This window comes from Ambystoma mexicanum, chromosome 5q (genome assembly GCF_040938575.1).
Source record: "Ambystoma mexicanum isolate Mex_15411 chromosome 5q, UKY_AmexF1_1, whole genome shotgun sequence".
Taxonomy (NCBI): domain Eukaryota; kingdom Metazoa; phylum Chordata; class Amphibia; order Caudata; family Ambystomatidae; genus Ambystoma; species Ambystoma mexicanum.
The window spans coordinates 982,232,222-982,254,837 of NC_090933.1; the positions used below are offsets into that span (position 1 = coordinate 982,232,222).

Consider the following 22,616-nt stretch of genomic DNA (forward strand, 5'->3'; position numbering starts at 1 on the left):
TCACTCAGCAGGGAGCTGCGCTCGTGCCACGAGTGGGAACTACGACAGGATCTAGTGGACCGCCTCTTCCGACGGTGGGGCACACCCCAGATCGATCTGTTCGCGACGGCGACGAACTCCAAGTGCCGGAGGTTCGCCAGCAGGTTTCCCCAGCCGAGGAGCATGGGCGATGCTTTCTCGTTCCCCTGGGAGGGCCTGTTTCTATACAGGTTCCCTCCATTGCCATTGCTGATCCGGCTCATCAACCAGCTCAAGAGGTCACGGTGCAGGATGATCCTCGTCGCACCTGCGTGGCCGAGGCAGATATGGTTCCCGGACCTCTGGACTTGTCAGCGTCCCCGTCAATCAAGCTGCCAGTGGACACAGATCTTCTCTCCAGGGAAGGAGGCGCCATCCTCCATCACGACCCGAAGTCGCTGAGCTTGCAGGCCTGGCTCCTGCAGCGTTAGAGTTTGGAGGATACGACATACCGGCCGACTGCATAGAGGTTCTTGCAAAGGCCAGGGCGTCCTCAACTCCTAAATGCTACGGACACAAATGGAAGAGGTTCTCTGTCTGGTGCCACGCACAGAAGATTAACCCTCTACGGATTACGGCTCCCCAAGTACTGCCGTACCTACTGACGCTGGCCAAAGCTGGACTGGCGCACGCGTCCATCAAGATTCATCTTGCTGCGATCTCCCGATACACCAGAACCACGGGGCGTCTCATCGTCTGGTGAAGGAGTTCATGAAGGGACTGTTCAGATCGTTCCCGCCGGTGAAGGCTCCGGCCCCGGCGTGGGAGCTCAACGTGGTGCTGACCAAGCTCATGGGACTTCCGTTCGAGCCTATGCACTCGGCCCCGTTGAAGTTCTTGTGGAAAACAGCGTTTCTTGTGGCCATCACCTCCGCACGACGGGTGGGAGAGATCCAGGCCCTTTCCTGCAAGGCCCCGTACTTGACTTTTCACGACACGAGGGTAGTGCTCAGGACGCACCCCTCCTTCATGCCCAAGGTGCCGTCGGACTTCCACCTCACGAACCCTTGGTGTTGCCTGTTTTCTTCCCATCGCCTTCGTCGCCGGCTGAAAGGACTTTGCACTTGCTGGATGTGGCTAGAGCGCTGAAGTTATACGTGGACCGCACGAAGTGTTTTCGGAAGACGTCACAACTCTTTGTGAACTTTGGACATGTCAATCAGGGGAAGGCTCTCTCGAAGGCTTCCATTTCCAGATGGCTCTCCGGCTGTATCATGTACTGTCATCGGTTGGCAAACCGACCGCTGCCTGGCCGTCCGAGAGTCCATTCCACCAGAGCGATCGCAGCTACCACGGCGTTCCTATCTGGTGTACCCTTGCTGGACATCTGCAGGGCTGCTATGTGGAGGTCGACGCACACCTTCACGAAATTCTACTGCGTCGATCGGGATTCCAGGGAGGAGTCCAGGGTCGGCCAAGCAGTGCTGCGCAACCTGTTCGCCTAAGGTGAGCCTGGTGAGGAGGTAAGAATTGCTTAATGTTGAGTTTGATGTAATGCTTAATGTTGAGCCTTTGCCACCTCCTGTGGTTGTGCATGTGTGTACTGCTATGTATTCTTTATTCATGAGCATGTGAATCCATGCCAGACCCCATGCTGGAGAAGGAACAAGTTACTTACCTGTAACTGTTGTTCTCCAGCATGGGTCTGGCATGGATTCACATGCGAACCCTCCCGCCTACCCCTCTGCGGCTCTTTACTTGGTCATACTGCCACTTCACGTGCTACCAAATCTGAAGATGGCTGCCAGAGGCGGGGCTTAGGTAGAGGGCAGTCATTGGCTGTGGTCAGTATGACGCAGAGATCAGTGATTGGTTACTACTACGAAAGACAGATCAGAAACGAAACTGATACTGATTTTTTCTTTACCGAGGATTCCCAGCCTGACGAAGGGGAATATTCATGAGCATGTGAATCCATGCCAGACCCATGCTGGAGAACAACAGTTACAGGTAAGTAACTTGTTCCTTATGTGAGTGCCCCTCACTGATAAATCCACTCCAGCCCTAGCCTCCAATCGTCTCTGCCAGGCCTGTGGCAGTGCTTGCTGTACACATGCCTCGAGTGAACTGGATTTGGGGTCTTACAGATATCGGTGGCACAACCTGCCTTCCACAGGGTGTACAACACGTGTGCTTTTGCCTGTATACATCCAGTTCTTCGCTTCCATGCCAGTCTCCTAGTTAATTTCACTCCTGTTTGGGTTGCATACTCATTCCCTCTCTCCTGTTGTTTGTGTGTGGTCCCGCAGGCCTGCCGTACCTATTGCTCTTCTAGCGGGCCCTTTTCTTCCCAGTCGACGAGCTCACATTAGGTTCAGGCATCACTGTGCCTGCCTCTCTCTTCTTGCAGCACCGTATTTGCTTTTGCTACAATGTAACCCTCTTTAAGTATGCAGCACATAGCGGGTCCGGCCACGGGCCCTTGCAAAGTCATTGCGGGCCCACTGATACATTGTTGCCCGGATGCGTTCATAGTTCGGGCTTTGCTGCGTGCAGTCGGCTCCTTGTCTTCTCGCATCCAGCTTCCAGCAGAGAGGCCGCATAGCCCGCCTGGTTGGGCTTCATTGCAGTGCTGCCTTTCAGCACTCGGATCTCATCTCCTCAGTCCCTCGATTCCGGCCGAACACTTCAGAGGTGTCCCCCGGACCGGCCGTGACCAGTGCCTCCCTGCTGGGAAAATCACCTTCACGCCGCACTTTGGTAATAGGGCTCCTCACGCTCTATTGTTTCACCGCTCTTTTATTGTTCGTCCAGTGATACGGCTCCATGGCACAGAGCGGAACGGTCGCACTGACCATCCCATGCTGGCCATTTGTTACAGTCAGGTCACCAGGTCGCTATTTTGGATCTGTTGTTTATAAACACTTTATTTATAATTTCCACAAAATATATTACAACCATGCATTCATTCCGAAGAATAAATGATTACAGTAAAACAACAAAAAGAAAAATAAGATATATGCAATACCATAGAAAAGTAAAGAACCAACATAATAATTCTAAATCTAAATACCAAACTCAGATTCTTTAAAGTACCATGAAACAACACAGAACAACAACACAACACAACAAGACAAATCAAGACAAAGGACAATACATAAAACACACTCCCACATCCCAATCCCCCTACTATTTAAAAAACAAACCTATAAAACTCATACCTCGATCATACACTTCCATAAAATTCATTGAAAGGTCCCCAAAGTTCCTCATATACTGTTTCGTTTTGATGCCTACATAATAAGCATTTCTCATACCTTGAAAGAATCTTCATGTCACATAGCCATCCCTCCATAAGAGGTTTCTTCCTCGTTTTCCACACCTTTAACACCTGTTTAATAGCTGCCAGTAAGCTTTTATTAATCCAATTCCTAGTCACATGAGCAATATTGTGCCTGCATCTTGGAGATAGCAGAAGCACAGATGAAGGGCTCCGCGGAAAATTGATGGTCCAAATTGCATCAATCCTGTCCAACACATCTTTTCAATAGTCCATCACTCTATCACAGTACCACAACATGTGCAACAGAGAACCTTTCTCCTTCCGACATCCCCAGCAAACATCATTTTCCATCAATCCTAGACCATACATACGAAATTTACCTAACACTATTTGATGAATATAATGCAAGTTTAAGTAAATTTCCCCTTAACCGGGACCTTCTAGATTTGTTCCCACTCCTCCACCGAAATGTCATTGCCCAAATCTTCAGACCATTTCATTCTTAGCTTCTCCCACGAGGCCAACCTAGCACTCTCTAAAGGTATAAAGTTCATGATATCCGACACTTTCTGCTGCATCACAGTAAACAATGCACATATCTCTGGCTTCTGCAAAAACCTTGAGTCTAACATCTGTCGCTGTTCAGAAAGCAAATCCTTCAGTATTCTATACCTTCCCCTCCTACTTAGTCCATATTTATTACTCAAATTGTCAAAGGAAACCATTTCATCATCTTCATTCCAGACATCCCCAATCTCCAGAACACCTCTATTACTCCAACTTCTCCAATGCAACATTTTATTATTAACCTGCAAACCAGGATTACACCATAAAGAAGCTCCTTTATACATATGCAACCCCTGACCATTATCTGTTATCAACGAGACCAATGTATCCTTTGTAACAGCAATTGACTTAGCCTGTCGAGGTAATTTCCCAAGAGAGTATAAACTCTTCACATTGTATGGTTTCAACATTTCTCTCTCAATTCTCACCCACCAAGGCTAAATCATCATTTGAGAAAATAAACCATTTTTTAAGTACCATCAAAAACCTTTCGAGCCATGATATAATGTGGGATCCTAGCTCTTTTTCCAACGCCCCACAAAACTTCTTCAAAGACTTTATCAATACGCCCTAGTATTTTCTTCGTGAACTGTAGAGGAATGGATTGTAAGAGATACAAAACCTTAGAAAGCAGCATCATTTTAATTGCATTAACTTTCGCCCACATACTTAAGATGGTACAACGCCATTTCCTAATGTCTTTTTGGAGAACCTCTATTATTTTATTCACATTATACTCAAACAGCTTGTTAACATCACGAACCAGATAAATACCTAAATACTTGACACAATCTCTTTCCCATTTGCAATCCCAACCCAACAATCCATCACAATTAAGATTAACACTCAGTGGAAAAACTACCGATTTCCCCCAATTGATTTGATAACCTGACAACTTCCCCACTTCCTCAATCATAGTTTTCAAAATAGGTCCACCTTCCCTCGGATTATTCAGGATTACCACCACATCATCCGCATATGCCAAGACTTTAATTTCACCACCCCCTATACAAAACCCTTTAACTTCAATATTCTGTCTGATATAGGCCAACAATGACTCCAGAACCAAATTAAAAAGGAAAGTAGACAGGGGACAGCATTGTCTTCTACCTCTAAATAATCAAAAGGGATCAGAAAATCCCCTATTCACCCAGACCCTGGCCGATATGAGATTGCAGAGCCCCAATAGCATTGCTAAATAGTGGCCCAAATCCCATCTTCATAAGAGTATAATTTAGAAATGTCCAATTAACTCTATCAAAAGCATTTTCGGCATCCAAAAGAAATAACAAAGTCTCACGAACTGCAGATTCTGAAAAGTGCATAATATCAAAAGAGTCCTAATATTGTCATATCCATGTCTTTGTCTCATAAAACCCACCTGTGCCCTATTAATCAGCCCTCCCATATGTTTATCTAGCCTATTCGCCAATACCTTAGAAAAAAGTCTTCATATCCACATTTAGCAATGAGATAGGAAGATAATTGCAGCAATGAGCCGCATCTTTCCCTGGTTTGTGAACAACTGTTACAACAGCCTCCTTCATTGACAGACACAAATTACCTTCGATTAAGAATTGATTATACAACTCGCACAATTCCGGCGCTAGCTGCACATCAAAACTATTATAAAATTCAGTAGATAAAGCATCTATACCTGGAGATTTTCCATCTTGTAATCCACCAGTTGCTAACAATACTTCTGATACAGTAATTGGTGCGTCAAGCAAATTTCTGCCTTCCTCAGGCAAAGATGGAACATCAATTTTCCCCAAAAAATCATCTACACAACTTTCAATTGTGGGGTAAACTCATCAGTGTACAATTCTGTATAAAACAAACAAAAGCATTCACCTATCACTTTACTCATTATCGCCACACCTTCAGTACCCTTATCTATTTTACGCACATGGTTTCTTTCCAAAAAAACCTTCCGTTTGTTTGCCAACAGCTTTCCCCCTCGATCGCCTCCTTCCCAATACCTTTGTCTCATATAAAACAAACCTTTCTCCATTTGAGATTCAATCTCTAGTTTCAGGGCATCCTTTAGCACATTGAATTCCAGTCTATCATTATTAATATTTGATAAAGCATACCTCTGTTGCAGATTTCCCAAGTTAGTCAGAATTTCTAACAATTTTGTTTCCCCTTTTTTCCTCGCCCTAGCAGTCCAGCATATCAACTCCCCCCTAATGAAAGCTTTAAAGGAGTCCCAAACCACCAGACTATCTGACGAACCTTTATTATCATTAAAACATTTTTTAATGGAATCACTCAATGCTTTGGAAGCGTTCTCCTCTTATAAAATGAAGGGCTTGAGTCTCCACCTACAATTTCCTCGTCTCCCACCATCAAAATGTAGCTTAATTCTCACCATTGAGTGATCAGATAAATTATGTTCCCCCATACTTGCTTCCACCAATACATCAGAAACTAGAACATAATCCAGTCTCGAAAATGAATCATGTGCCGGGGAATAAAAATAAAAAACTACGTCTCTTGGATGCAAGTTCCTCCAAGTGTCTACAAGGTCATAGACATCTAAAAAGTCATTAAATTCCTTGCTTGATTTTTGGCCAGAAAAATTACACGCAGAGGATCTATCCCTTTTTATAATCTAATATAAAATTAAAGTCCCCTCCCACGATGATAGATTCTCCTCTCTTATCACGTAACATTGCTTCCAAAGATGCAAAGAATCTACCACTATTAACACATGGACCATAAACAGAACCAATAGAAAGCAATTTTCCCTCCTATTTTAAATCAACCAATAGAACGAGACCTTCCGTATCCATACTCACTCTTTCCACACCAACATTCAAACACCTCCTAAACAGAATCCCTACACCTCTAGATTTTGCTGTATGACAATTCAACAGAATCTTTGTATATTTAGAGTTAGTTAACAAATCTTCAGATCCCGGTAGCAAATGTCTCTTGGAGAAATACATCATCAACTTTATCTCTCCATAATTTGGACAACAACATTCTCCTTTTGTTCGGACAATTTAAGCCTTTCACATTCCAGGTTCCAACTGACAAAGTCCCCATTACAATCTACAAATACTCATTATCACCTATTTGTATTCCACAGCAACCCTCATCACGCATAATCTCAATGTATAGGAATCAATAACACTCTAACAATACATATTCATGATTGGCAAGTGCGTTTTCCCAACATCTTGAAATGTCCTCTCCAGTTAAAGTAGGAGACCTCCATTACAAGAAACAAACAAGATATGAGATAGTACAACCTCTCCCACACGGACAAACATAGCAACACCAGAAAACATGAACAACAAAAAGAAAGCATTGTTTGAACAAAGTCTGATCAACTACGGACCCAAATCAGACTGTTATATACAATAAAAACAGTATTCCTAACTATACTCCCAAAAGATGTGCACACCGATAATACATTTAATTTACTTCCCTCTAAATATTTACAATGAGATAAGCATAATAGACAATACAATATAATTTTTATCTTCCCCCTAAAACCCCAAAACAGTACAAAGATATTCTAATTCCGCACCCAGAATAACAATTTCAATAAACTCTCCAGAATGATCAAACACAGTGTACATGTATCAAAATCACATTCCATACCCCCATCTACACATCATGTTTAAACAACACGGTACCAACTACCCCCCCACCACCCCAATTCAACAATATTCTCACCCATATCATTAAATACCACTCAAGGACAAGACCTAAGTCTACCATCAAAACACCAAGACCTTTGCACTTCAAATCAACATATATTAAATCTTGAGTAATAGCATCATACAGCTCAACTCCCACATATGCCATATCAGTAAAATTAACATATTAACATATTCTTCCCAATTAATGTTCATAAAAGTAATCAGTAGGAAGCATGGAGTGTGCAGCAGAACCACCAGTCGTGCTACTGCTCATAACCTCTTGCACTTCCACTACTAGGACTAGTACAAGGCCTAAATCCAACACAAGATACCACTAAAAATAGATTGCACCTCACTTCATTTACCAATACACCAACATTGAATCAAAAACTATCAATTAAATGATATTCTACATGAAACAGGCTCGTATTCAATATAGTTTGGTGCCACATTTCAACATGTAAGATTCAAAGATTTGTCTACAGCTTGCAAAATCACCACTGGAGCACATTTCATGACCCCCCCCCGCCAGAAATGCACTGTAAAATTATAATTCAATGATGAATTCAAACAGTCTTATCTACCTGCATCATTGAATGCAGTATTATCCCCCTTATCTATCATCAGTAACAAAAAGGCATTTGTGTTTCCAAATTCAAATCATAGTCAACAGAAAACAATAGCACTTAGAGGCAGAAATCAGCTTCACCAGATATGTACTCTGCAATAATTGCAGCAGACCTCATTAGGCACAGTACTGCGATTCAACGACAAAAGTCAGGGAAAAGTCTTGTCGTTGTGTAAAGATGGTACAATCACCTGTTGTCTTTCTTATTGACCTTCATTCTCTCCCTAACATATATAATCACACAATGCCCTCGTGTTGGAATGTGTAGCGCTTGGCGACCTCCTGGCAGCAACACACAATGGGGAAAGATAAAAAAATCCAGCTAGTCACTCAAACGCCTGAGCCCCTTAGGACAGAGAGTAATACAATAGTGGTCTTCGATGCACTGGCACAGTGAAAACCCATGGAAATGAACAGAATTCCAATAATTACAAGCAAAAATAATGCAGTTCTTCATATTCATAGAATTGAGGAAAGGATTCCAGCTATCTTTGTTTCCAATGGGTAGATTAAAATGCATTGGTGCCATGTGCAGAGGTACACCCCACGTCCTCAGCCTACAGCTCATGCAGCCACCATTCTGCCGAGCAGCTCTAGGCTACAAGTCTGTCCAGTATTCCAGCCCATATAATAATGGTCCATATTTATTTTTATAACATTGCTTTTCCCAAAAGTGCGTGCCCCAGTAATGCAGAATTTCCCAACTAATACCAAATAAATGTGCCGTGTCTGTTACCAGCTCCCCAGTATAATATAAAGTGAGTAGTAAGCAGAAGCGAGACGAGTTAGACGACCAGGTGACATCCATGTACAGAACGTATTCAATGAGGCTTCAGAACGTTGTCCTTAGGGGAGGCAAAAAAATAAAAAAATAAAATGCACAGTACCAGTGGTGATTTGCACACTATGAAGCCTTTGTATTGTGGGCAGAATTCATTGCTCAGATCGCGTCCCTTAATCCGCTTGGCCCCCAACTTCCTTACCGATCACTTCTGCTCCAGTTCCATAGGAGCTCCTCATTCATTCCTTTTACTGACAAATGCATAGTCGGGTAGTGGCAGTGTCATATCTCAAAACGTATAATAACGCTTTGCCCCAAAAGCAAGACTACGGCAATCTGCAGGTATTTATAAACATATAAAGGATGTAGCGCTCAACATACACAATTGAGCCGTGAGTTCCAATAAGGATAGTCTCACCTTACGCGACGCATATTCCGATGACGTCCTCATAACATATAAACGTCAGACAGCCGAAAACAGCGTCCGCCATTACACTCTGCCATAAACGAGATCATGTAGCAGGCAACGTCGGCACAACAAAACACGTGTGGATAGGTCCTCTTTTCCAAAGTTCCGGAGGGCAACAAGGATTCAAAGAATATTCGAACCGTTAAACCAACAGTAATAAGAGATCAATAAACAATAATAACAAAAGTGAAACAAATTAAATTAAAATAAAAACGTTCAACATAAAATATGAAATTGCAAAAAATAAGTCACAGTAGCTCATCTTTTCTTCTTCATCTGTGCAGACTTTTGTGAGGAAGGCAAGGCAGTTTCCATGGGGTCCATATCTAAAGCAGACAAAAAAGCCTCTGCATTTTTTACAGTCATAAATGAATGAACCTGGCCTTCCACCACGATCTGTAAAATTGCTGGGTACACCATGTAATACTTGAGTTGTTTCATCCTTGCCTTTTCTTTTGTAATGTTGAAACATTTCCTTTTTTCTAGAAAATCTCTGCTCAAGTCTGTAAAGATCATTATTTTATTTCCACCCGACGACAGATCTCCAACTTGTTTTCGGGTCCAAGTTAAGCATAGTAATCAGTTTTTTCTAAAAAAGCTACAGGATTGCCCCTTTCTACATTTTCAGGAAAACCAGCAATCCTCACCTTATTCCTCCGAGATAAATTTTCCTGCTCGGACAACTTTAGAGACAGTCTCTCATTTTGAAGCTCCAGCTGCCTCACTTGATCAGCACGTCGTAGTGTTTTTTCTTCAACAGTTGTAAGATGATCTTCAACAGCCACAACCTTAGTCTGTAGATTTAGGTATTTTTCTTCAGCACTTATCGTTCTTGCTCTGATATCAGCAATATCTACAGTCACCTGAGTGAGCAACGCAAGCAGCTTGTCATCTCTTTTGTCACTGTCATTATCATCTCTTCCCTTCTGTCTCTTAGCAGGTTGGGTGGTCTCAGTAGAACAGGGTGTCTCAGCCATCATTAGGAAGTTATATCCACACAGTTGCAGGAGTTCAGCACTCAAGCTGCCATCTCTGGTGCTCACAGTTCCGGAATGGATCAGTTGTTTCTGATCTGCTGCAATCCTCTCCGGGCTCCTTATCTGCGAGCCACTTTACCGCTCAAAGCACCAATACTTCCAGCTGTGCCTCATAGTTTCCCATGTCTGCCTCATCAATCATACTCCGTTTTAATCAAGAATATGTGTCGTTTCAGTTCGGATCTACACAGGATCGACGGTAGCTCTGCGGAAAACAGCCTCCTACGTGGCTTTGTAGCCACGCCCGACCCTCAGCATTATTGTTGATCCTTCTACTAGCCTAATGTAGTGTTGCCCATTGCATTTAATCGATATTAGCTTACTGCATCATTGTGCCATAACTGCCCAGAGCAGTACTGCTGAGCCTGCTCCCTGCTCGCTAGCTGAACTAGCCTATTGTATTGTTGCCCTTGCATTTAATGTAAACTAGCCTACCGTATTGCTGTGCTGTACCAGCCCATGGCATCATTGCTGAACCTGCCCATGGCCTTCTAGCCGAACTAGCCTATTGTATTGTTGCTCATTGCAATTAATCTAGATTAGCTTACTGCATCGTTGTGCCATACCTGCCCAGAGCAGTATTGCCGAACCTGCTCATTGCTCTCTAGCTGAACTAGTCTATTGTATTGTTGCCCTTTGTATTTCATTTAAACTAGCCTACCGTATTTGCTATGCTGTACAAGCCCATGGCCTGTTTTGCTTAACCTGCCCATGGCTATCAAGTGGATCTAGCCCACCGTAGCTCCGCCCATTGCATTTAAATTTGAACCTGAATGCTATAGTACTCCTATTGTACTAACCCACAATATTACTTGCTGAACCTGCCCACTGTTCTCGAGTAGAACCAGCCTACCATATTACTGTTGCTCACCACTTCCCGCCTATTGTATCCAATTAACCTCTAGATTAATTGCCACTCCTACTTGTCTCTGAGTACTCTCGCTTTGACCTAGGCAGTTGGTTTTAAAGTGCAGATTAAAGCATTGTATAGCAGCCCTTTCTCTGAGCATTCTGGTATGCTTGGTCTGCTATTTACCATTCTGTTCCCTTATTGTATTATACCAGATTGTTTTCCCTGCTCAGGCAGTTCCTACTTTATGTATGGTAAGGGCCTCTCCAGATTGGCCTGCATCTGGCACCATCCCATCCCCTGTCACACACCGTTCCTACCCACCATACCTCCGTTTATGACTATCCAGGATAATGGCAATACTCTAGGCAATACGGAAGGTCCAAAGATAGTACCGCCTATTAAACCCACATCTATGATAGACCACAATCTCTCCTCAAACATTTTGACGTAATCGACTACTTATTCGATTCAGGGTACTACTAGCCTACATCGACTAAGATCACATACTAATGTTACACCCACTAGCTACAGCTCAGCCTGCGTCCTGCCCAAACAACCAAAGCCCAACCCTTTGCCCAGTAACAATCAACACAAGAAGCCATCTGGAGTCACCGACAAACACCCCATTATTGCCATAGATGATCAGACTCCTGTCACAACTCTCGAGCCACACACAGACCTGTCATGTTACATTAAAGGTGCCCTTATTAATGCCCGTTCACTATGAGCCCACACCATTGAAATCCATGATTACATTATTGAACAACTGGACTTACTAGTAGTCACATAGACCTGGCTACACCAGGCGTCTGGACCCCTACTAGCCCTGGCCATCCCTCCAGACTATAACATCATTAGCACTGACAGAACCAATGCACAATGAGGTGGTGTAGCCATAGTAGCCAAATCCAAGCTGCAATTCAGATCCTGCCCTATCGAAGAAATAGTAGGTTATGAACTACTCCTAGCTAAATTTGCCACCGACCAGAAAACCACACTCAACATTGTGGTCATCTACAGATCACCCAATAGCAACACCCATCCAGACCTAGACATACCATTGTTGCTAGCCCCCTTCATTGAACCTAATACCAAATGCCTTATCCTTGGCAATATCATTCTAAGTGTCAATGATAAGCAGGACACCAAAGCAGAATCCCTACACACTGGCCTCAAAGACGAGAACTTCACCCAGCTGATGAATGCCCCCACTCACATCAAAGGTCGAACACTGGATTGGATACTGACGCTGAACTCCAAAATAGACATCGAGTCGATCATACTCCTTGATTGGACTGAACACCATAGCATACATTTCTCCCTTACTAGAAAGGAGATAAGTCCTTTAACAACGAAAGTAACAGATTCTCACGAAACAAGAAATACTCGGAAACAGCCGAAAATCTAGCCCCATCATAACCAATGCACTGTCCTCAAATTTGGTCACAAGCAACAACCCCGGTCTCCTGGCTGAGGTCTACCACATGTGCCTTACCACCACTATTGGCACGGCAGCTCCACTAACAACCAAAACACGACGTGCTGACAAACGTATGAGTTTCTGGTGTAATGAGTAACTAGTCTCGCTAAGACGAACTAAAAGAGAGCTCGAACACCAACAAAAAATCACCTACCACAGACTCTGCCAACACTTTTAGAATTGCCAATAAAAATTACAAAACTGCACCCATAAAGCTCAGGCATATAACACTTGTATTAGCAACGCCAGCTCTAACTCTAAAGAGCTCTCTCTATTCTTAAGGAATTGAAAAACCCAATTCAAGTTACTACGCCTGCCAACTCCAGAAAGGAATGGTGCACTACCATCCAAAAATGCGTTAGCTTCCAAAATAGAACTACTCCAAAAGAAAATCCTCACAAAAAGAAAAATCCTAGCTGAAAAAAATGTAATGAATACTAGTCTCAATAAAACCAAAGAAAATGTGAATCTGCAATTCCTATTTACCCCAGTGACCCGAGACACAGTAGAAGGTACTATCGCTAAACTAAAAGCCTCAGACTGCAAAGGGGATCATTTCTCAGCCCACTTAGTTAAACTCTGTGCCCCCATCCTCACCCCATCATTAATAACTTTGTGAATGCTTCATTTAACACAAACACAGTCCCAGCAAGCATAAAAGAAGCATGGGTGACCCTTCTGCTAAAAAAAATCCTTTGATGCAACGGTACCCACCAACTACCAACCTATAACTACCGTACCGTTTCTACTCAAAATTATCGAAAACATAGCCTACACTCAAATTCAAGCCTATCTTGAACAAAATCAGCTCCTTGGAGATTGGCAATCTATATTGAGGCCCAACCACAGCACAGAAACGGCTCTCCTGGACCTGAAAATCCAGATAGATACCATCAGGGCCTTGGGTAAACTCTGTATACTATTGCTGTTAGACTTATCCGCAGCATTTGACTTAGTGGACCATAACAAACTATGTGCTACTCTAGCAAATGATTTCTGCTTCTCTACAAATGCCACCCTCGGGTGAAATCCTTTCTAGCCGAATGCACGTCCAGAGTAAGCATTGGTAAAAAGAGCCTGCCGATCCCATACCCGTCCCCATTGGGGTACCCCAGGGGTCGGTCTCTCGCCCACCTATACAATGCGTACACTAACCTCCTCTTTTCGGCCTTGGATGCCATGGGTGTCATCTACACCAATTTCGCAGATGACACCCAGATCCTCAAACCGATCTCAGGGGATTAGGTTCAAGATACGATGAACATTAACAAGATTTATGCAATAATCCAAAATTGGATGGCTCTGAACAGCCTCTGCTTCACCAATGAGAAAACAGAAATTCTCATTGTGGGCACCCAAAGTAAAATCACTGCCCTCCACTCAGACTACTCAACTATCACCATAGACAGTTCTCTGATCTCAGTATCAAAGCAGGTTAAAACCTTAGGAGTTTACCTAGATACGAACCTAACAATGACCAGACTTGTAAACGTTCTTTCGTTGTCTACATCCTACACCTCCAAATTGATCGCCCTGATCGACAGTACCTCATGCCCACCAATTGTGTCACCCTAGCCAGAGCCTTAATATTATCCAAGCTGGACAACTGCAACATACTCTTACTTGGGACCTCTAATCCCTACCTAGGGAAACTACAATTAATGCAAAATAAAGCGCTATATGCAGCACTAGGCATCAAAAAGTCTGACCACATCTCGAACATAAGGAGGGAGACTCACTGGCTACCTATCAAGGAGAGAATCGTCTACAAATCTCTGTTCATTACCTACAAATGCCTTACCAACAAAACTCCCATATACTTAAACAACACAATAAGCAAAAAAGCTTCCAAGAGAATGCTCAGATCCAACCATAAGTCTCTCCTTGATGTCTCCCCTTTCAAAAATTCCAAAGCAGGAGGCAGCAGCTTCCTTGTCATGGCCCCGAAACTCTGGAACAAATGCAATAAATCAATAAAATAAAATAAACTTGGGGAAGGAGACCTGAATAGGAAGGTCGGAGCTGGAAGAAGCTCAGAACCTTGTGTTGATCAACATTTATTTGATTATTGACATCCCTAGACATTGTTTGCTTTAGTTGTGAGGGCAAGGATATGCTTTGGACACACATAATTTTAAGTTGAACTTTGACTCCTTAGTTTCTTTCAAGCAGGGAAATCCCACCTGAGCAGCACTGTAAGAAGCGGTTGGCAAGTGTGAATGTACAAACCAAGTTTACACCAGCCATATATTTCCAAACCCCACTAGGAATTATAGTTGTTTTTTCGTTCCTTGGGTTTCCTTGGAATGTACACATGTGGACTTCCATAAATAAAATAGGGTGAAAACTGAACAACCTTATAATATCTTTCTGCTATAAGGATAGAATTTATGTCCTGTGATACTCAGAATTTTTGTTTAAATGGAAAGTCTTTTTCTCATTGGTCTGTCCTTTTGAATGGTTTAAATTTTTGTATATTTTCTTTACTTTACTTGTTTTCAATTATTATTGTTTTTTATGGTGCATGATCTATTCAGATGCCGATAATATGATTGAAATATGTTATGTATCCAAAATTTAGCCCGTTTCTAGAGAACATTTTGTAAAATGACATTGAGGCTCACGCACAAAAGATTGTTTTATGTTTTTCATTAAAATAACGAGAAATATTATTTTGTCTATGATCAAGATCCTGTATTGTGTCAAATGTAAAACATTAAAGCAATGATCCTCTGATAGCATCAATGACACAATTATATGCAAATAAGAGGTTAAACACACATAGATAGAGAAAATTTAGGACACCGTCTGGAATTAGGGAATAGTGTACCCAGACAAGAGTGATCTTTCCTTTTTCTTTTGCTTTTTCTTTTTTCCTTTTTGAAATTGTTTTGTGCTAGACTTGTTAATATACCAGCTTGAACTTAGGAGCAATAGATCCAGTCTGTGGTAATCCTTGTTCACAACAGTCTAATACATAAACTGAGGTTAGAGAAAATAAGGTGAGCACCGGTAATGGATATACCGCATCACCATTACTTTATACCCTGTGGGGACACTATTTTGTGATTTTTGGGAAATCCCACCTTAGCATTGGCCGAGGTAGGCCTTCAACCCTCCTGATATTTGATTTTATAAACCATTTTAATTTGAACTTTGAATCTTTTGACTGTGTCTTGCTTCATGATGCCCTCACATATTCCGGAAACTGAATAAGTGTAAATAGGGTTTATTCACCTTGAATAGCTGCTGCCATTCTAAATGTGTAACATTGGGTTGTGCTTACTCTGAACTGCGTATTACCTTTCTAAAACAGTCGTGCAGATTTCTCACTTATCCTAGAGTTGCTTATTGCCCCTATAAAAAGTATATATAGTTCTTACTTACCTTAGAATAGAGTTCCACTCTTCTGAAAAGTATCCTTGGTATAATTACAAATTCCTGTAATAGTTTGACCAATGAGGTTTTATTCACCTTGAATAGCTGATTGCCATTCTAAATGTGTATCGTGCGTTCTTACTTATCCAGGAGATTCTTGCTGCCCCTCTGAAAAGTAATATTGGTTTAACTGTATCCATTCCTGAGAGAAGAATAAGTTAGATATGTTGCAAGGTGCTTACCTGTTAACTTGGTAGGTGTATAATTTCTGAACCAGAAGAACTTATGCAAGTGGAAAGGTACTTAATTGTAACAGCGTTGGTAAAACTATAGTATTCCTGAAACAGAATAACACTGGAGGTTATTACCAATAGGGTCCGCTTACCTTGAATTACATTGTAAAAGTCTACTAATGTGGTTTTACTCTCAATGAATAGGATGCAGCCATTCTAAATGCGTACCACTAGGTTTTACTCCTCTTGATCTGCATACTGCTATTCTAAATATGGTTTACACTTTGGTTTGCATATCATAAGTATAGTGTTCGTTTTTATAATTGTGTTGATGAATGATAATAGTACTTACCTTTCTAAAAAATTCTCTTTGCCTGTGTATATATAAAATAAACCATTATTTTGTCAATACATCCGTATCCTGTTTCCTTGGACTATATATATACTACAGGTTCTTTTGTACCGATCTACAGCCCGCTCTCCTTCCTAGGATAAGTCTGGCTGCTCTGTCATAGCAAAACAAAAGAGGTGAAAGCTGGAAGGTTTCAAATGAATCCTTACCTCTGGCATTGCTATTGCCAACCCACCAGACCATTGTTCCTCGCCTGCCAGTCCATTTCAAAAGGGGAAAGACAATGTGCAAATCAGGCATGATCCCACCCTAAAAGGGCCAGTCCAGCTCGAACTGCTTGGTCACATCCCTTCTGCACAAGACCACAAGCAACCTCAAACAATGCCAGAGGTTAGGATTAATTCCAAACCTTCCAGCCAACACCTCTTTTGTTTGGCGGCTGTGTCACTGCTACGATTATCTCGGGTAGTACAGCCATATACTAGGTGTGGAGTTTATTTTCTGTATTGCCTAAGGTATAGTTTTATAAAGCCCCTGTTGGACTTTAGAAAAACTGCCCTAACACTGGCCCCATCCACTCTATAATGTGCTACCTGCAGAAATTTGAGAGATAATGTATTTCATAAGGCTTTAAAAGACCAAGTTCATATTTACTTTTATATATTCTGGGATTTACCATTGCTTCACTCGCATTGCTTGTCACTCTTGGATGCAGTTTGGTCTGCGATGTTACATGTGAAGTGGTAAAACATTTTAAGAAATGTTTGAGTGTTCAAGTTTTGCTTTTGATTTCCCCTAGCTATGCTAAAGCTGCCTTTTGTTTGGAGGAGCTTATGATGACTAATCCACACAACCATCTTTACAGTCAACAGTTTGCGGAAGTAAGTTGTTTCTTTTAAATTCTATTGTCATTCTATTTTGGTAATGTAGTTTGTTAATAATTACATCTTTATAGAGCAAATCTATGACCACTTGCCAGCCAGTTGTGGCAGGTCAGAACCAGGACTCTTGACTACCTGACATTGTTTTAAGGGTTTGTTTATTTAGTCAAGCACTCTATAAAAGGAAACAACCAGGGTGCTTGTAAGGATAACAAATTACTACATAGGTCCTCTTTTCGGAATCCTTGTCTAACCTACCACTTTGCCTAGCTTTCAACAAAACACAATAATAGTAACGAAAAACAAGACTGAGGTGTACTGTGGGCTGGATGAGGTGGCGGTTTGCTTTTGACCTTCATCCCTGTTGGATTCAGTAACCCCTTATGCCCGTAACTAAAGTTCTAAATAGTTGCCAATTCTTGATGGGTTGAGCAGTTGTCCAGAGGTCTCGAGTCCAGGCCTCTTTATTTGTCATTTTGCCCTTTTTTGGATTTATTTTTCTATCCAGGGTTTCTCTCTCTTCCCCATTCTGTGGCTCCTCTCCTTTCCACTTCCGATTCTGGGGTTTCTTCTCTTTCTCTCTGCCCATTCTGGGATGTTTCCCTTTCTCACTTGCCACTCTGCAGTCTTTTCACTCTCCACTCTGGGGATCTTCTCATTCCCCTCTTTGGGGTCTTTCTGTTTTCTCTGCCCTCCAGGATTCTTCTTACTACTTTCTCTGGGTTCCTTCCAGTTTCTCCTCACTCAGAGGTTTTCTTCTTGCATCCCCACTCTGGGTTCCTTTCCTTCTTTCTCTTGCTTTTGCCTGCCTCCCTCTCCAGCTGAGCCACCACTTACCTGCTCATGTTTGGTACTTCTCGGGAGGGACCTTGGATCGGTCCGTTCTTTCTCCTGTCACGTAACTTCTGAACTGGACTCTTGAGTCGGCCTGCAGATCCTTGGTCTTGCAGGCTCACCGGGTTGCTACAGCTGCGTCTTGTCCTTGTGCGCATCGAGGCTTTGCTGGCAACACTGGTGTTCTCCCTTTCCTCCCGCCTGTGAAACTGTTAAACCCTGCCAGTGTCTGTTGAGGACCTCCTGGGGTGGGGTGGAGGTGTTGGTGCACTCGTTTCTCTGAAACTTGACAGGGGATTACACAGGTCAGAAGCCAAGTCTGCCATTACAAAAGGGTGTATGTGCTCATTGTAAAGCCTAGTCCCTACATACTTTGCTAAGGTGTTAGTATTAGGGGAAAAGCAAGTTCCCTCCAGAGGGATCCCGCTTACCCTGTCCCCTAGGGGATGTTAATCATAGCAAGTTCACCTCTCTAGTCCCAACAGCCTAGATAGAGATGACTATCTTCCTGAATTCGTCACACAATACATTTTACTGCACTGGTTTTATGACTATCCAGACCACCTGACCTACCACCTCCTCTTGTCCTCTACTGTCCATACCCCTTATTTTCCCCTCAACCCCCATTCCCCAATTAACTGCGGTAAAATGTCCTGAATCCAAACACTGTGAAATGGCTGTGAGGTAATGGGGTTTGGCGGGACAATAACTACAGACCTGCAATTTTGTATGATTCTTTCAGTTGCCCAAGTTGGCATTTCTGCTGTAAGAAATCAAATTAAAAATAAATGTGGACAGCATGTAACCCATCTGCAATTTGCTAACCTGCCACTTGCCTGAGAGTACGCACACAGAAAAAAACTGGGTATTCCCAGGGCTCCTAGAAGCAAATAAATTACATTTGTATTGATATTCAGTCTCGCCTGGTAAAAGTCAAGTAACTCTTGTCAGAGGTGAGGTTTAAGACTTTTGTGTCCACCACCATCATCAATCCCCTAAATGCTTATTAATAGCATAATACACAGCCTCTCCTGCTGGCTCCTGCTTCATTTGACCCGCTATTAAATAAAAAAAACTGTACGCCTTTGGACATCAGGTTTTTTGTTGTAGGCCGTGTAGCTCCTTGTTCAATTTAACCCCATGTGCACTTTTGCAAAATCACCCAGTATGTGGGTTGCTTTACCAATTAGGTGGCGATGCATTTACCAGCTGTCATGAAAATAATTAACGATTCAGCAAATAATCCAATCTCGCAGAAGGTTGGTAAGCTTCTTTAATGGCAGTAAGTAAAGCAGCATACATATATCTATAGAACAAGACACCAAAACATCCAATCCTCGGGTCTTTCCGGACCACAATACAGTAACCTCCCTTCCCTGGTTTACATGGCTTTCTATACGCCCTCATTACATGGCCTTTTATTAAAGGGGCATACTGTAAGAGGATTCAATTCAGCACTACAGCTAAGTCAACGCCTAGTCTAGAATACTGAATGAAAACCCTTATGGATATATCTTTAGGTCCAGTTCATGCGTTCTGGATGACTACCCCTATATAACACCCCTCTCTTGGAATCCCCCTGACCCCACTGAGCCAAGAAGTAGTTCTGTTTTGCAAGTTTAAAAGGTTTATTTGATAATTTAAAATATATATAGATCACACTTTATAATAAATTAATAATTGAATAGCACACTTAATCTGATATGATAAAGATCAACAATGGAGAATCTGGCACTAGCACACTTCTTATAATCACTAATGAGTTGACATGGAATGGATAAGGTAGCACACTGGTAAATAGGAACAAAAGAAGAAGGTGGTACAAAATGCTTTATAGAGTTCAAATGGATGCAAGGTTGAATGAATGAAATGCAGTATAGAGATACTCAATATGATTTCAACAAAACAATGTAATCACTTTTCTCTGGCAATCCCCTCCCCCCCTTGATGCAAGGAAATGGAAGGAAAATACACAGTTCTCAGAAATGCAATAAAATGTGATTCAGTTCACCCCAGCAAGCTTAGACTACAGAAGTTTGAAAACACAGATAGGAGTTTTGAAAACACAGGCCCAAATGCTTTGATATGTGCTAGCAATGGATGAGAAATATGCTGGAAATGCTTTTTAATTCCCTTTCAGAGGTTCAGGGTGAGTGGTATCTAGTTAATATTAGTCCAGGCTCACACTAGCAATGAGGCAGGGATAGTTAACAGGTTAAACGAATTTCTGGCAAATGGAAGGCAAGCAGCAGCAGTTTTTACATGTGAAGAAATTTGCAAATCGCGGTAAAATTCACGAATGCGTGTTCCGCGATTGCGGTAAAACTATAAGGGGTAGGAATACGGTTCTTGGTGCGATTCAAAGCTACGATTCTAAGCTATCAGAGGAAAGTTACTGCAAGTCTCTAGCCCAAACGGTCGCGGAGATATGAGCGATGTAATAAAGGTCGTTTTTGGGTTTGCAAATTTCAAAAGCTCAAAATGACAAGTGCAGCTTGCAACTAGAAATGACAGTTGACAGCTAGGAGGCAGTTCTACTTAGGTTAAATAGATTGAATTAGATGAATTTAAACTAAGAGATTGGTTCTGCACAGTTTTCTAGGTACTCACACTATATTCTTGAGTGAAATGGGCCTCGCCATGGATCTGGTCAGGGTTTTGGACTGGGCTCGGGTCTCTCTCTGGGCACAGCACTGCTTTCTCTCTGGTCTGGTCTCTTAGTTCTGGATAGATTGAAGTCTCTAGTTTGGCTCTCTGGAAGTTTGATGGAGGTAAAGTATGGATTTTTCCGGCAGAGCTTCCAGCGGCAGATGGATTTTGAAGGTCCCTATCTGTCCTGTCTGTCTGCTTTTATGTGTTTAGAATGTGGGTGTGTTCTAGCATCACTGACCCTACCTCTCTCTCAGCTTCTAATTGGTCAAACTTCCATTTATCATTTGATTGGGGAATGAACTGTGAGTCAGCGTGATGTCATTTTACAGCCTGCAGAAAGTCCACTCCTCCTGTCAACTTACACACAAATCTAGATTTGAAACAAATACATATTTGCAGAGGTACATATTGTTTTAAAATCATATGCACCCATCATGCATTACAGGAGGTATCCCCTGTTCAAACTCTGCTCTTCCTGGGAGCTTGCATTCAGAAATGGCACATATTTCACTTTTTAACTGATTTTTCAATTTCTGACATTGACCCAACTTTACATATATGTGTGCAGGGAGTATGGACATTAACTGAAGAAGTTTCAGATTTTTAACATGCATACATTTAGAGTAATATCCACTTTTCCGCTGACACCCCCCTGAACATGCCACCGGGTCGAAAAACCTCTTAAAATGTGGGCAGAAAAATCACAAGAATTATGGTGTCCTTTATAAAATTTTCACATGTCCGCTCTATGAGTTATTCATCTTTTTAAAGTTATGTTCTGGCTCCAAAGGGGTGTGGTTTCCCAGGTCACATGGTATAGAAACCAGTCTTTCCAGTTTCTGCCAAGCCAGCTTGCTCTCACAGGCAGTGCTCCTCCCAGCTCCTGCCAAGAGGAAGCTACAATTTACGACTGCGGTAATAAAAACCTTTGCCTGAGTGAAGAGGGCTTTGTTCACTCTCTTGCAGAGCACAGATAATTCAATTATCAGATAGATGGCATATCCTTAGTGTGGGCAGCAAAAGGAAGGTTGGCCTGGGAACACAGCTGTGACTCAAGTTTCCCTTCTGATGGGGGTAGTTGCCAGGCAGAATTCAGTTCCTTAAGCCAGGTTTCAGATAAAATGTCACTTTTTGTTCCCCAGTTCCTGCATTCAAATAAAACTAAACATTTTCACATATGCAGCTAGAAGGCTGATTCTAAGTTTAAAACTATGACATTTAAACAATTGCAACCTATGTGATACTCAAAAGTAGGTCACTCAGTCAATTTAAACATTTTCGATTTTAGTGTCTTTAAATCCAGTGCAACTTAAACTGCTGACTCCATAGCAGTTTTGTTATAAGCATTGTTTTGGGCTCTTCATTTCCCAGATTTTGTAGGCACACAACACTCCATTCTGCCAAATGTCTGCTGGTGTTCAGTAAATATTTTGCACATATTGCAATGTTTGAAATAGGCACTTTGGCTTGCCTTCAGAGAAACACAGGGTGGTTTTAAACTGCCGGCTTTTGGATAGTGGTGAGCACTGGTACTGCACCCATTTTTGGGATTTAAGAAAATGAATTCCCCACAA

At 42.2% G+C, this 22,616-nt stretch overlaps 1 protein-coding gene across 1 annotated transcript in view; it reads left to right on the plus strand.

The window, feature by feature from the left end:
• Positions 1-22,616, plus strand: part of EMC2 (ER membrane protein complex subunit 2) — a 376,010-nt gene that overhangs the window by 159,321 nt on the left and 194,073 nt on the right. The window contains exon 8 of the mRNA XM_069621506.1: positions 17,475-17,556. Coding sequence (XP_069477607.1) covers positions 17,475-17,556 — 82 coding nt within the window. The remainder of the gene's footprint in view (positions 1-17,474; positions 17,557-22,616) is intronic.